The 14,315-nt window shown below is 47.9% G+C and overlaps 1 protein-coding gene across 2 annotated transcripts in view; it reads right to left on the minus strand.

The window, feature by feature from the left end:
* Positions 1 to 760: 760 nt before the first annotated feature.
* The window catches only part of SHLD1 (shieldin complex subunit 1), a 61,775-nt gene continuing 48,220 nt past the window's right edge, over positions 761 to 14,315 (minus strand). For both annotated transcript variants that reach the window (XM_084776889.1, XM_084776888.1), the window contains one exon: positions 761 to 3,759. In XM_084776889.1, coding sequence (XP_084633015.1) covers positions 3,317 to 3,759 — 443 coding nt within the window. In that variant the 3' untranslated portion in view covers positions 761 to 3,316. The remainder of the gene's footprint in view (positions 3,760 to 14,315) is intronic.

The raw sequence follows: 14,315 nt of genomic DNA on the forward strand, positions 1-14,315 counted from the left end.
CATCTACATCAAGCTATATCCCCAGACGTGCCTAATTTGAAATGCCACCTTCATCACATGCTCAATTTGCATATCCACTTATACATATTCATGAGCTCTACTTTTCCCTTCGATGTATCTATTTTTACATTGGAACCACTCTAATTACTAGACAAGAAATGTTTTCCCATTTGATAAGGCTGGTCTTTTATACTGTCTAGCCATTCGTGTGCTTTTCTTTTTAAAATAACTTTCACTGTGGCAAACAGAGGCAAATGGAGCGTGACACATGGGTGTACCCTGCACTATTGTAGTCCACCCTGCAATTGTCCACAATCCTTCTCCTAGAACAGTCTATTCTATTGTATCGTGAACTTCAGTAAGTTGGGGACAAACCATACTTCTAACTTTTGATGCATATGGTGCCACTTACTCTATTATTAGTTTTTACTAAACCAGCCTTTTACATTTTGGGTACTTACATCATGCTAGCCTTGCACAACCTTGTAAAAGCATGGGTTAGATGGAGCATCTGTGTTTTCCTAGCACACTGAAAGAAATAGATTAGCAATAAAAGAAACACCGTCCATGTGTTTGTCCAGTTTGTGTGCTACCAGCACCTTAGGAAAACTGGTCAGTGCAAACTGCTCTGGGCAGCTCTACAGATGGAACCCTCCACTTAGGAGGCACCACCAGGCTCCTGGTGAACTCCTGTAGCTCTCAAGGCAGATACTATTTGCACAGGTAGATTCAGTCTGTGAGAATTACTGAGACATTCACATACAGGATATATGCACTTTTATGTGTAACCCATCCAATATAACATTCAAAAGACCTTTGCTAGTTTTAAAAGAATTGATGTTTTTGTACCATTTAGAAATTGCTGATAATGAGATCAGTCACCCTAAAAGAAATCATACAGGCGGGGGTATAACTCAGTAGAAGAGTGTAGGCTGAAAAGGGCAAGTCACCAGGTCCAGGCCTGAGCATGAGTCATCTAGAGAAACAGACGAACGACCTGAGCCCAGGACATAAACCTTAGATTCTGCTAGCAGGTCTCAGCTTCAAGATCGGATGTTTCTGGAACAAAGCGGCCCTCACAAAGGCTCTGGAGAACGTCACAGATGATATCGCAAGTCTCCTCTCCTCCCAATGTTCATGTGACGATAAGATACCGTGAACTTTACCCTCAGTGCTGAAACAGCAATGCTGCCAAAGGCCTGGGCTGTGGTATCCTTATCTCTTAGTCTTTATTAAAGGTTCACAGAGATAAATGGAAAATGCCACCCTATCCTCACAGAGATCAAATTAAGGGGAAGGATCACAGAGAATCAAATATCGTGTACTGGCCTGTCACAAACACTTACTCAGATATAAGGAAACACATGCCATACTCCGTGCTAGCTAAGGCAACCCTGGCTTTCACTCTCACACATCCTCCACAGTGAGAGGCTCCCTCCTGCAGAACATCTTCGCTTCTGCCATGAATGACGGGTGGCATTCTTTGCTACTAACATCCCTCTCCCAAATACAACCTGCTACTTCCCAATGTGAATACTCAAATAGGTTTGGTGTTGTCCTTTAGAAACAAGAGCAGCCCAGATCCACCCCTTGACAGCCATGGAGATGGGCTGTGAAGTATTCCTGTGGCTGGATATTTCTCAGTGACACTCTTCGAGAGCGTCTACTGGAATGCTCCAAGTTAAAACAATTAACCTTCACATTTAACCCCCAGGTTTGGGCTTGAAATGGCACCAGTTTTGTGATTACTGGACAGACTGTGGGACAGGAGAGAGCTGTAGGATGACTGCTTGTGACAGGGGAAGCTGGAGCCCCAGATGTGAGCATCTCTTGAGGTCCTGCCACGCAGGACCCTTTCCACAGCTGCCTCGATCTTTCTAGGTGGGAGTCTCTCGCCTGTGACCTCCCCTGCACTGGAAGCCTACACACACTCCTGCTTCTCCGCTAGGCTCTTTAGTGCCCAGGTAACTGTCCAGTGCACTGACTTTGAGCAAGCACTTGTCGGCTGCGCCATTTGCATAATCCACTTTCTGAAAAGCTTTGGAGTCTTATGCCAATTAAACTTTACCTCGAGTTTCTCAAAATCTAACTGCATGGCGTTGCCAGCTTTTGCTATTCCTCCAAATGAGGGAAACAATCCTTACATCTACTGATGCCATTTGCTTGAAGAACTCTATGAGGCTTCTAATTAGTGTAGCAAGTTCCCGGTGCCAGCTGACGTCATGTTCAAACTGGGGCTCAGGACACAACCTGAAGAGGAGAGCATCTGCCAGTGCAAGCCTGAACTGGCTATTTAAAGAGCTCCCTGTCAGGCTAAGCACCTGCCTGGAGGACAGGCCTGGGTGACAGCAAAGCCCTGCTCCAGGCAAGCACTCAGCTCAGGGTGCTGAAGGCAAGGACAGGGCAGGGATGAGGATGACAAGAGGGGGCTGGAGGTGGACAAAGGGCAGAGTAACAAGGAGAGGGCAAAGCTGCCTGGGCCAAGGGCTCCTTATTTCCCCTAAGCACAAATCAGAAAGATCACCCAGTCCACCCTTACATGGCAAAACTCCACATCCCGAGTGGAGGGCTTAGCGCTGTCTCTTCACCTTCCAAATTGCAACCTAGTGGAGATGAAGAAGCCCCTTTGTGTGTGAATTATGCATGGTTCAAGTGTTCCTTCCCCACTGTCAATATGAAACAGGGAATTCTGGCTTTGGAGAGGAGCCAAAAGTATGATTAAGATATGACATACTGCTTAGGAGTGTATTTAAATCTTTACATTGTGTTTGGCCAATCAGATGGTCCTCACATACAACTCTGTGTAATTGTTACCCTTGATCCAGCACAGAAATATATAGCCTCAAAACACTCATTTCCCAGCAGCCTGTTCTTTGAGGCTTGTTCTCCCAGGAGTAGACTGAGTCAACGGGTGCAGAAATAAGACGGTTATTAAGAAAAGGCCCGAGAGACACCAGTAGGTGAGTGGGAGGAAGGATGAAGCCAAGCAGGGGAGTGACTTCCTGTTGAAGTCCCAGGCCTGGCCTGGTCCCCAGGAGAGCACGCTGGAGCATAGACTAAAGCAAGAAGTTGAACTGGGACTCAACTCTGGCTGAGTCAGTAGCAGCGCTGGCCATGGTGAGTGGTGGGGTGGCACACCTATAGGCCTACTGGCTTATATCATCAGATTGCTAGTGCCAGCCTCTACCTGTGAAACCTCTAGCTAATGGCTGGAAAAGGAAAGATGTCAGGAGGAGCCCCACTCCACCCAGAGACTCTGAGGGCCAGGATGAAAGCACTTTATCCCCAGCACTGCCGGCTTTCACACCAGCACCAGCTATGCCTCTTTCATGACGGTCTCTTCCAAGAGGAAATGAATGATCTCTCTTGACAGTCCTGGGATGGGCTCTTCATCATCCACAGAGCTGCCTCCTTGCTCCAGGGGGTAGAAGCGGGTTTCCTTGGAATGCTGCTGTAAGACAGAGCAGCCATCCCGGTTAAAGATGACCCGGGCCATCTGGAAACTGCGGAGAGCGTACTGTTGGCTCTCCTGGCCCTCAAGCTCAGAGATCGTCTGAGACAGGCACCGGCACACAGGTTCAGAGAGCTGATCCCCAGAGCCCGGCAGCGGATGGGCAAATGCTTCGTAGAATCTGTCCAGGGATTTCCGAAGTCCATCATCTTCTGGGTGGGTCTCCAACTGGCCGTTCACGGAAGGGTGGGGCCAGAAGGTCTCAGAGTCCCAGGAACCTTTTTGCTCGGTATTTAGAGAGCTGCCACCTGCAAGACAAAATACATTCCAGCTCTCAAACAGGCAGTCAAAAGCACTGGAAAGTGGTATTGTTCTTAAATTACATGCATTATCTATATTATCTGTAGGCCCGGCTAGCAACCAATCAAGACAGACACCTGGTATATTTTAAAATAACCTTAGTCAACCTGGGGCAGGGCAGATATCAGTCCTCTAAATTGCCTCCCGTAGTGGGGCAGGCATGGGATCCCTGCCTCAATCCCACACCATCTAATTCCAATAACTTCTATCAAGCTACCTCCCATCCATAATCCCAAATACTTGCTAATGTTCTTCATGTGGGCTGGATTCTCCATCCATGCCGCCGGCCATGTGCTTCTCCTCCAGCTAACCCATGGCGGCCTTCCTCTCTTCCCTTCAGGTCTCTCTCCTTCTCCTGGTGGTGGTCCTTCTTCTTCCCAGAATTCCCCTCTCTCTCCTAGCCCCGCCTATCTCCTGCCCTGCCCAGGTGGGATGGCTTTTTATTAAGCAAAAGTTGGGTCCCAGAGACAGCAAGCTGTAATTAGCATCAAAATACATCAGACCATCCCCCAACAAAGTGGGCTACTGAGGTGGCTCAGTGGGTAAAGGTGTTTGCTACACAAACCTAGTGACGTTAGATGGATTCCCAGAACCAAAGTAAAGATGGAAGGAGAGAACCATCTCCTGCAAGCTCTCTTCTTCCCTCCTCACGCACACGTAGCATGCACTTCCTATAATGTCATGCACACAAGTAATTTTTTAAGACCAGAAATCAAAACCAACAGCACAGATTCCTCTCTTCATCTCAACCCACTTACTACTCCCAAGACACTGATTTCAGAAGCATTTCCCCTCCTTGGGGTACCACATACCTGCTCCTAGGAAGACTATCTAGCTTGCACGGGTCAGGAGTTCTTTAGTTTTACTTTATATATTTTTTGAGTGCTCTGACTGCAGTATGTCTGTGTTCCATGAATGTAATACACTGTGCCTAAAGAGGCCAGAGGAGGGGGTCAGATCCCTGGGCCTGGAATGTGGTGGTTTAAATGAAAATGGCCCGCCTAGGCTCATGGGGAGTGGCATGATTAGGAGGTGTGGCCTGTTGGAGGAAATGTGTCACTGGGGTGGGGGGTGGCGGGGTGAAGGGGAGTGGGGGAGTCCAGGGGGGGCTTGGGCTTTGAGCTTTCAAGTGCTCCAGTCAGGCCCTTTCTCTCTTGCTGCTGCCAGATGTAAAGTCCTCAGCTGCCTCTCCAGCACCACATCTGCCTGCGTGTCTCCTCTCCAGCACCATGGCTGCCTGCGTGTCTCCTCTCCAGCATCATGGCTGCCTGCGTGCCGCCTCTCCAGCGCCATGGCTGCCTGCGTGCCGCCTCTCCAGCGCCATGGCTGCCTGCGTGCCTCCTCTCCAGCGCCATGGCTGCCTGCGTGCCGCCTCTCCAGCGCCATGGCTGCCTGCGTGCCTCCTCTCCAGCGCCATGGCTGCCTGCGTGCCGCCTCTCCAGCGCCATGGCTGCCTGCGTGCCTCCTCTCCAGCACCATGGCTGCCTGCGTGCCTCCTCTCCAGCACCATGGCTGCCTGCGTGCCGCCTCTCCAGCGCCATGGCTGCCTGCGTGCCTCCTCTCCAGCGCCATGGCTGCCTGCGTGCCTCCTCTCCAGCGCCATGGCTGCCTGCGTGCCTCCTCTCCAGCGCCATGGCTGCCTGCGTGCCTCCTCTCCAGCGCCATGGCTGCCTGCGTGCCGCCTCTCCAGCGCCATGGCTGCCTGCGTGCCTCCTCTCCAGCACCATGGCTGCCTGCGTGCCTCCTCTCCAGCACCATGGCTGTCTGCGTGCTGCCTCTCCAGCGCCATGGCTGCCTGCGTGCCTCCTCTCCAGCGCCATGGCTGCCTGCGTGCCTCCTCTCCAGCACCATGGCTGCCTGCGTGCCGCCTCTCCAGCACCATGGCTGCCTGCATGCCGCCTCTCCAGCACCATGGCTGCCTGCGTGCTGCCATGCTTCCCACCATGGCAATGGACTACAGCTCTGAACCTGTTAGTAAGCCAGCCCCAACAAAATGTTTTCCTTTAAAAGTTACGCTGTCTACTTGGGAGGCAGAGGCAGGCAGATCGCTGTGAGTTCAAGGCCAGCCTGTCTACAAAGCGAGTCCAGGATAGTCAAGGCTACACAGAGAAACCCTGTCTCGAAATACAAAACAAAACAAAAAGTCACGGTGTCTCTTCACAGCAACAGAAAGCCTAAGACATGGGGTTACAGATGTTTATGAGCTGTCATGTGGGTGTGGAAAACTGAATCTGAGTCCTCTGGAAAAGCAGCCAGTACCCTTAACTAGTAAGCCATCTTTTCAGCTTGGATCATGAGTTCTTAGCCTGAGGTTCTTGTATATAAACTCACAGAGGATGAAAAAAAGATGCTATCATTACTACCTCCCACCTGAAATGTAGCCTTCCTTCCTATGATAAATGTAACTCATAGGGAACAGCATTGGCAGCAGCCTCTTTGGACACGGGGGATGAGGGCTGCGGATGACTGTGGACTCTCAGCCTCCAGTACCACATCTAATCCACCTAATTATGGCTTTTTGTTTTGTTTTTTTTTCAAGACAGGGTTTCTCTGTGTAAGAGCCCTGGCTGTCTTGGAACTCTTTGTTGACCAGGCTGGCCTTGAACTCACAGTGATCCGTCTGCCTCAGCCTCCCAAGTGCTAGGATTAAAGGTGTGCGCCACCACATCCAGCAGTATTTAATATCAATACGAACAGAACAAAACACATGCCTCTGACACCACCAGCTATTAATCCCAGACCTAGGCATTGTCTATGCATTTATTTAAAGGTATATTTCATTACACTATTCATTTGTTCTTTTAAAAATGTTTATACAGTAATCATTGTCGCCCCCCTTCCACGCACGTGTGCGTGTGCGTGTGCGTGTGCGTGTGTGTGTGTGTGTGTGTGTGTGTGTGTGTGTGTGTCTTTGCATGTGGAAGTCAGGAGGACAACCCACAGAATCGGTTCTCTCCTTCTACCAGGGATCAAACCCAGACTGTCAGGTTGTCAGGCTTGGTCCCAGGTTTTCTTTCCTGCTAGTGAATTCAAGGAAAGATTATGCACAAATAACTCTATAGCTTGTGCTTCTCAATCACAGGAAAAAGAGGGAAGGAGGGAGGGAGGGAGGGAGGGAGGTGGGGGGAGACAAAAAATAGGAAAGCTTAGAGAAGTCTCTTCCTTCTGTCAGGGCCAGGGCTTTGGCCGGTCATCCTTCCGAGCTCCTCCTGACAATCCCATCTCTGGGCAGCAACTCCTGGGTGACTAGAAAAGGAGGGAAGCAGATGCTGATCTTTCTAGTCCAGATGGCAGAGAAATCCACAGGGAGGACTTTCCAGATTGTATTCTTCCTAAGTGGCAGGTTCATGCAAAGCAAGAAAAGACTGATAACCTGCCGGAGATGAGAAAGAGCCATGCCAACGAACAGCGACGGGAGACTCAGAACTGGATCTCTGGGTCATAAAGCATGCTATTGGAGCATGGGGAATGACAGCTAGGGGGCCGTAAGGTATCGCCGCCAACTTCCTGGCAGTGGCGGCTTGGTTTTTATCACATAAGGGAATGCCTCAGTCTGTAGGATGATTAGGATGATTAGGAGTGACAGGCACAAGTAAGGATTTACTCTCAAACACTTCATGAGGGCTGGGGATGTCGCTCAGCTGGCAGAGTGTCTGCCTAGCATGAACGAAGCCCTGGGTTCTGTCCTTCACTAGCCTAGTCTGGTGGTACACCTCTGTAACCAACATTTAGAGGGAGAGGCAGGAAGGTCAGAAATTCAAGGTCATCCTCAGCTTGATGGTGAGTTCAAGGTCAGCCTAAAATATTAAAAACCCTGTCTTAGAAAATTCAAAACAGCAGCTTAATTTGGCCCCCCCCAATATGAATAATTTGTGAAAAAAGTTGTTTGTACTATATTTGCCAGCATTGAGTTTGACGCTGTGACAAAATAAATTTTAAAGCAATTCTCTAGAGGGAACTGCTAACACTTCCTACTTTAAACAACCGACCAAATAAGAGCCTAGATATTAGCCAGTAAATGTCCTATAAGTGGTGTTTAAAAACTAGCCAAGGAAGAGTGGGAGCCCACAAGAGAAGTCCTGGGTGCTTTCTCATACAGATAATCTCACCGGAAGGCAGGAGGGTGCAGAGGCCTGTCCAGGGAAGGACGGCACAGCGAGGAGATTCCCAGGAGACACTGGGGAAGCCGGGAAATTCCTGAAACCTCCCACCTGAGGTTTCACACCCAATATCCCAAGAGCACGGAACACCCTCTCCATTACTGGACAATATACCCAGATATACAGGGTTTGTGTTTTCAAGTGCATTTCATTTTCCTATTGGTTATGTGTATGGGCGTTGTGTTTGCATGTACTGGCTCCATATTTGTGTGCGCCTGGTGCCTGATGAGGTCAGAGGAGGGCAGTGGATGCCCTGGATCTGGAGCTGCAGGTGGGTATGACCCAGCAGGTGGGTTCTGGGAACTGAACCTGAGTCCTCTGCAAGAGCAGCCCAGCCTGGTTATGACAAGGTGTCTACAAAGGCCTACAAGCTGCCCCATCTCCCATGTGTTTCCTGCAAATGTCAAGCAGACTGCAACCCATCTTCAAAAAAACAACCCCTCCTCTTACAAAGGAACAAAGACATATGGCCTGAGTGTGCTCAGCTTGTCAGTCCTGTGAGTGCTGTCTCCGGGCCGCGCAGGCTCTGGTTCTCTTTCAAATGTGCTTTGCTGCAACTTCAAGCCTTTCTTCTTCATCAGGCAGCTGCTGTGGCTTTGTGACGCCACTGGTTCCTTGACAGCCAAATGACACTGTCACTTCTCCCCTCCTGATGTCCTATATGTGGGACAACAGTGGATCTTCCAAAACTATATTTAGCTCCACTCAGTGGTGCCCCGTTACCCTTATGTTTACATCTCACCTCAGTTTAGCTGTGGACTTAGCACGGATTTGTAGGGCTCTCAGTTGGGAACAGTTATATCTATTCTACGAAGTGTCTGGGAAACTTTCTGTGTGAGTAATTACAAAGTGTTTCTTACATTAAATGGTTATAATATATAATATTTAGCCATATTATATTTAATCTGTTGCTGAGCAGGGTCAAGGATATAAACATCCTACAGTAAGTATAAAGGACAGTCCCATACGACAAAGGTGTCAGTGATGTCTCTAGGAGCCTGCTCCTACCAAAAGAGGTAGGAGCATTCATCCTTAAATCCACCCTTAAAGAATGGATGGATGGGCCCATTGCACAGAGGCATGCTGATTGGTCTTGAGAAGCCCATGGTACCTTGGTTACGAACTCCCCTTCCTGATGGTACCAGTCATGTGGTGCATTTTCCCTTCTCAGATCATGGGCTGGTGATTTTTATTATTGTTGTTAGTCTTAGCAGGATTCTGCACTATTTAAAGTAAGTGGAACTTTTCTTATTTAAAAAAAAATTAAATTACCTCTCTCTCTCTCTCTCTCTCTCTCTCTCTCTCTCTCTCTCTTTCTCCCCCCCCCCCCCCCGCCCCGTGTGTGTGTGTGTGTGTGTGTGTGTGTGTGTGTGTGTGTGTGTGTGTCTGTGTGTGTGTCTGTGTGTGTGGTGTTTGTGTTTATATGCAGTAACAGGACTGAATACACTGTCTCGATGGGTAGCACCATCATTTGTAGTATATTAGATGCCATTGCCTGAAAATGAGGGCCCGGGCTCTGTGGTGCTACACCTTTCTGCTCCGGACCTTACATTCTTTTCCTTTATGGTCTTTTTGTTCCTCTTACCACGCTGGGGGAGTGAACAGGATCACTGAATGAATGAAACTTGGTACAACAGGCGGCCTAGCTCTACAAGCCTGAGGAAGGTCCGATGGGGCTCACAGCGGCCTGCAGCACTACCCGGCTTCTCTCCTGGCCCTGAATGGATGCACCAAGCTCCTCTTTAGAACCTTTGCGTGTGGGTTCCTTCACATATGAATTGGCCCATTTTTCATTGCTATGATAAATACTCAAGAGAAAATTCCTTAAAGGAGAAAAGGTTCATTTGGGCTCAATGATCAGTCTCCTAGCTCCATGCCATGGGCTTATGGGGAGGCAGAGTGTCATGGCAACAAGGCTGCTTACCTCACTACAGCCAGGAACCAGAGAAAGGAAATAGGATGGGGCCATGGCCAAGACTCACTTAAATGTATTCCCAGCCCCTCCTACTACAGCGAGGTTCTACCTCCCACAGGTCTACTAGCAGCCAGCAGAGGATTCAAACTTTACATTTCTCACCAGGTTTACCATTCCCTGGGTTGTCACAGCCTCCTGATCTGTCTCTGGAAATGCCTTCACGGACACGCCCAGGGGTGCCTCTTATTAAAGAGGTATGCTTTACTACTGTGGTGGGTTGACTGAGAACCATTCTCTATAGGCTTGTGTATTAAACACACGATCCCCTGTTGGTGGCACTGTTTGGGGGGAGGGGAGGTTAAGGCACTTTCAGGGGGTATAGCCTTACTGGAGGATGCTGTGAGAACTATCATTTTTAAGTCAAAGGTAGTTAGCCTGGCAAGGGTTCAAATCCCGGTGTATCTATTAGCCAATCACAACAGATTGTGGAGTCACGCTCCTGCCAATGGGATGAGAGGCAGTCACCACCTATGTTGCAGGGGTCTCTGTGGCCACCATGGCTGTTACAGTCACGATCTGTGGGAGGTAAGAAGGTAATTCTGTTCAATATGACTCAGTGGCAGGTGTTGGTTCAAACTTCTAGAGCCTGACCTCCAGTAGTTTGTTTCAGACATATTTTAAGCACAGCACAATTTGGCAGGGGGGAAAACTTTCCTGATAACAATTAACTCAATTCCATGTGCACAACAAAGATTAAGGCAAGACTATATCAAAACTCTGTGTAAAGTACAAGTGATATCTTCTATAAAGACGGGTTCTATAGATTGAGGAAACAGGCTCAAGGTAGGAGTCTGGAGGAGAATCCAGTGTGACCTGGCCACACAGATAGCACAAAGGTCACCAGGCTGTTAGCCATGTCTGCTCCCCGACTTCTGCACAGAAAACAGGTTATACACCTCTCCCTTTGAAGAGTCAACCCTGGATGTTTAACAATCCTGGTTCCCCTGGTGATTATCTGTGAGCACAAGGACCTCCATGCCGCCACACTACGTCAGGGATAAGGGACAGGAGCCATGTGGCCCCGGTGTTTTGCTAGGTTTGGGTTTTGGTGTACTATTTTTCAAGATGAATGGCCTTGCCACACTTTGTGTGTTCCTTTGTGCAGCACGGACATTACTTATCCTTTGTTTCTTTCTTTTGTTATTATTATTTTTAAAATCTTTTTATTATTATTATTATTTATCTTTTTTATTATTATCCTTTGTTTCTAATGATGGCTTTAAGTTTGCGCTCCCTCGCTTCCAGGTCACTCTCACAGCTGGCTCACCTACTCTTCTTGTAGCCACGTGTCCCACCACAGTGAACTCGTCCCTCTGCAACCATAGACCAAAATAAATGAGTCTGTTAAGTTGCTTTTGGTCATGGTGTTTTATCACAGCAACCAAACAGTACCCGATGCAGGTCCTCTCCTCCCTAAGTTTCTTCTCGGTGTCAAGGTTTACTGATCCAGAACACGACATGATCTCTTCACATGTATGTATGTGCTCGCTTGGCTCCTGCCCCAGCTTTTCTGTGCTGCTTTTAGATACGACTTTCTCAGTGAGTTTTCAGTATCAGCCAGGATGGGCTACGTTTTGCCACATAACAAGTGTTACTGGACTTGGGGATCACAGCCTGTGTTCCAGCAGGCAATGTCCAGCCACCTGGCCTCAATAAGCCAGTTAAAAGAGCCACATTAATAGCGAAAGGCAGAAAAAGGAGATTCGGTCAATGTGGCCACCCCACTCTCAAATCTATTTTTTGTGGCTCTGACAAGGGGTAGGGTTTAAATAAAAAGCAAGAAGCATGCATAACTGAGCAGCCGTGCCATGGAGCAGTGGTGCCCATCTCTGTCTACGCCCCAACCTGTGTGCTAGGTCAGTCTTGTTCATTTCTTCAGGGGACAAGTTCCTCATCCCCCCCCCCCCCCGCCACCTGCCCCAGACCTGGGTAAATTCTAATTCCTGGGGTCCATTCTTTCAACAACTGCACAGCCAAAAAAGGGATTACAAATGTCTGTTTAAAACATCTCTATTCCTGCCAGACAGGGTGTAACATAAACAAGTAACAAAGCTCTGGGGTGTAAAACAGCAAAGCATTAGTCTCAGGGCTGTGAAATATGTCACACGAGTGTACACCCATACACAAGCAGATCTGTTCATCCACTCTTAGCCCAGAATCCAGTTTGATGGAGCAGTTCCCTTAATATAATTGACTATGACAAAGGCAAAAGCATGAGGCAGCGCCACAGCTAAGAAGCCTTGCTACTCTGGTTTGTATTTCATTTCGAATGGACATGTGAGAAATTATCCTGTAGGGAGAGGCAGGGACTATTGGTGACCAGTGATTCAGCCAACCACACCATCACATAGTACGTTATTTAAAACCGCATTTCCCAATTTTACAAGAGCCAAAGTGGAAGCCAAAGTGTCGACTGTTCTGGGAACACTAACCAATGAGGAATCGAGCAGGTTCTCAGAGTAGGACTCAGCTTAATTTGTGGAGATCTTGGGGCCAAACTAAAGCTTTGTAAAAGTCCATCCCCAAACCAGAGCTGCTTATAGATTGTATAGGTTGGATAAGTGTTGAAACTAATGTCTATGGGACAATATCAAAGTGGACATTTCCATTAACATTTGGACATAATTTCAGGAACAAATACTGCAGGGAACATTTAAAATATCCCTTCTTAGCGAACAAGAGCTGTGGTGTGGCCAGATAGCTGTAGTCATCATTTCTTAAGGGACATCCTTGTAAACATTTTGTCTTAGCTACTATCATGTTACTGTGAAGAGACACCATGACCAAGCATTTAATTGGGAGCTTGCTTACAGTTTCAGAGGGTCATTCTATAATCATCATGGCAGGGGACAGACAGGCGTGATGCCGGGGCAGTAGATGAGAACTTTCTATCCTGATTCTCGGGCAGCAGGCAGAGAGACACTGGGCCTGGCTTGAGCACTTGAAACCTCAAAGCCCAACCCCCAGTGACACATTTCCTCCCACAAGGCCACACCTCCTAATCCTTCCCAAACACTTCCACCAACTGAGGACCAAGCATTCAAATATATGTGCCTATGAGGGCCATTCTCATTCAAGCCACCATACACTTCCCTCCCCACTATAAGACAAGGGGGCTTTAAGAAGCTAACAGAGTGCTGGAGAGATGGTTCAGAGGTTAAGAACACTGGCTGCTCTTCCAAAGGTCCTGAGTTCAATTCCCAGCACCCACATGGAGGCTCACAGCCATCTATACTGAGATCTGGTGCCCTCTTCTGGCCTGCAGGTGTACATGCAGGTGAAACACTGTATACATAATAAATAAATAAATCCTCAAAAAATTTTAAGAAAAAAAGAAGCTAACAGAACTCAGTACATTCAACTATTCCAAAAGTAAAACTTTAACTCATTCTATCCCTACACACTCCTGCATCTTCTAGGCAAAGATTGTTATTAACAGGATGTCATAATACAGAATAGAAATGAGATTTTGTTAGTACATACATAAGGATTATTAAGGTGTATGTGTGTGTGTGTGTGTGTGTGTGTGTGTGTGTGTGTGTGTGTGTGTGTGAGACCCACAGATGGTTTTCTGCTGAAACTTGTTGGACTTGGGTCGCTCTCACTGGACTCCAGACAGTTGCTATTCTTTCTCCTTTTCACAGTGGACAGCTCTTCCACTCCCTTGCTGTTCTGGCAACTGTTGAAAAGGATGACCCCTAGTCACTCTGTGAGCCTTCTGAGTCCTCCTTCTGGTTTGTTCCCTTCTTCCCCCATACAACAACACCTGCACTGGAATCCTAAGCCACCTTATATCCAACCATATTAATAAAAAGAATCATAAAACATGAAGAAGCCTGAGCCTCCTTCATGCCTAGCAACCCTGCCACCCACAGTTTATATGTTTTAGGATTTGCAGCAATTCCTTTAAAAAACAAAGGCACAAAGAGGGTGTGTGGATAGCAAGATACTTAATCCAAATTAACACTTCACGAGGAGGATGGCTGTGTCTGGGTCAGGGCTTTTGGAGCTAGGCAGTTTCTGTGGACTCTTGTTTATATCTGACAGCCGAAGCTGGATGAATCATCCAGCGGGAACAGCATATGCTGCCGCCCTTCATCTTAATGACAGCAGATGCGATGCTCAAAGGACAGCGTCCTGTAACAGACCACTGCTGAGAAGGAAAGTAAAAGCTGGAAAAAGCCAAAGATATACGTGCAGAGACAAAGCCCCACACCAGGGCCAAGGCAATGGATTTATCTTGGAAAATTATATATTAATCTTAAGTTATATATTAATCTAAATGTCTAGGGCTGGAGAGATGGCTCGGTGTCGAGAAGTGCTTGTTATATAAACCTAACGACCTGGACCCCATGGTGAAAGAATAGTT

Source organism: Acomys minous (genome assembly GCF_964271855.1).
Source record: "Acomys minous genome assembly, chromosome: 3".
Classification (NCBI taxonomy): Eukaryota; Metazoa; Chordata; class Mammalia; order Rodentia; family Muridae; genus Acomys; species Acomys minous.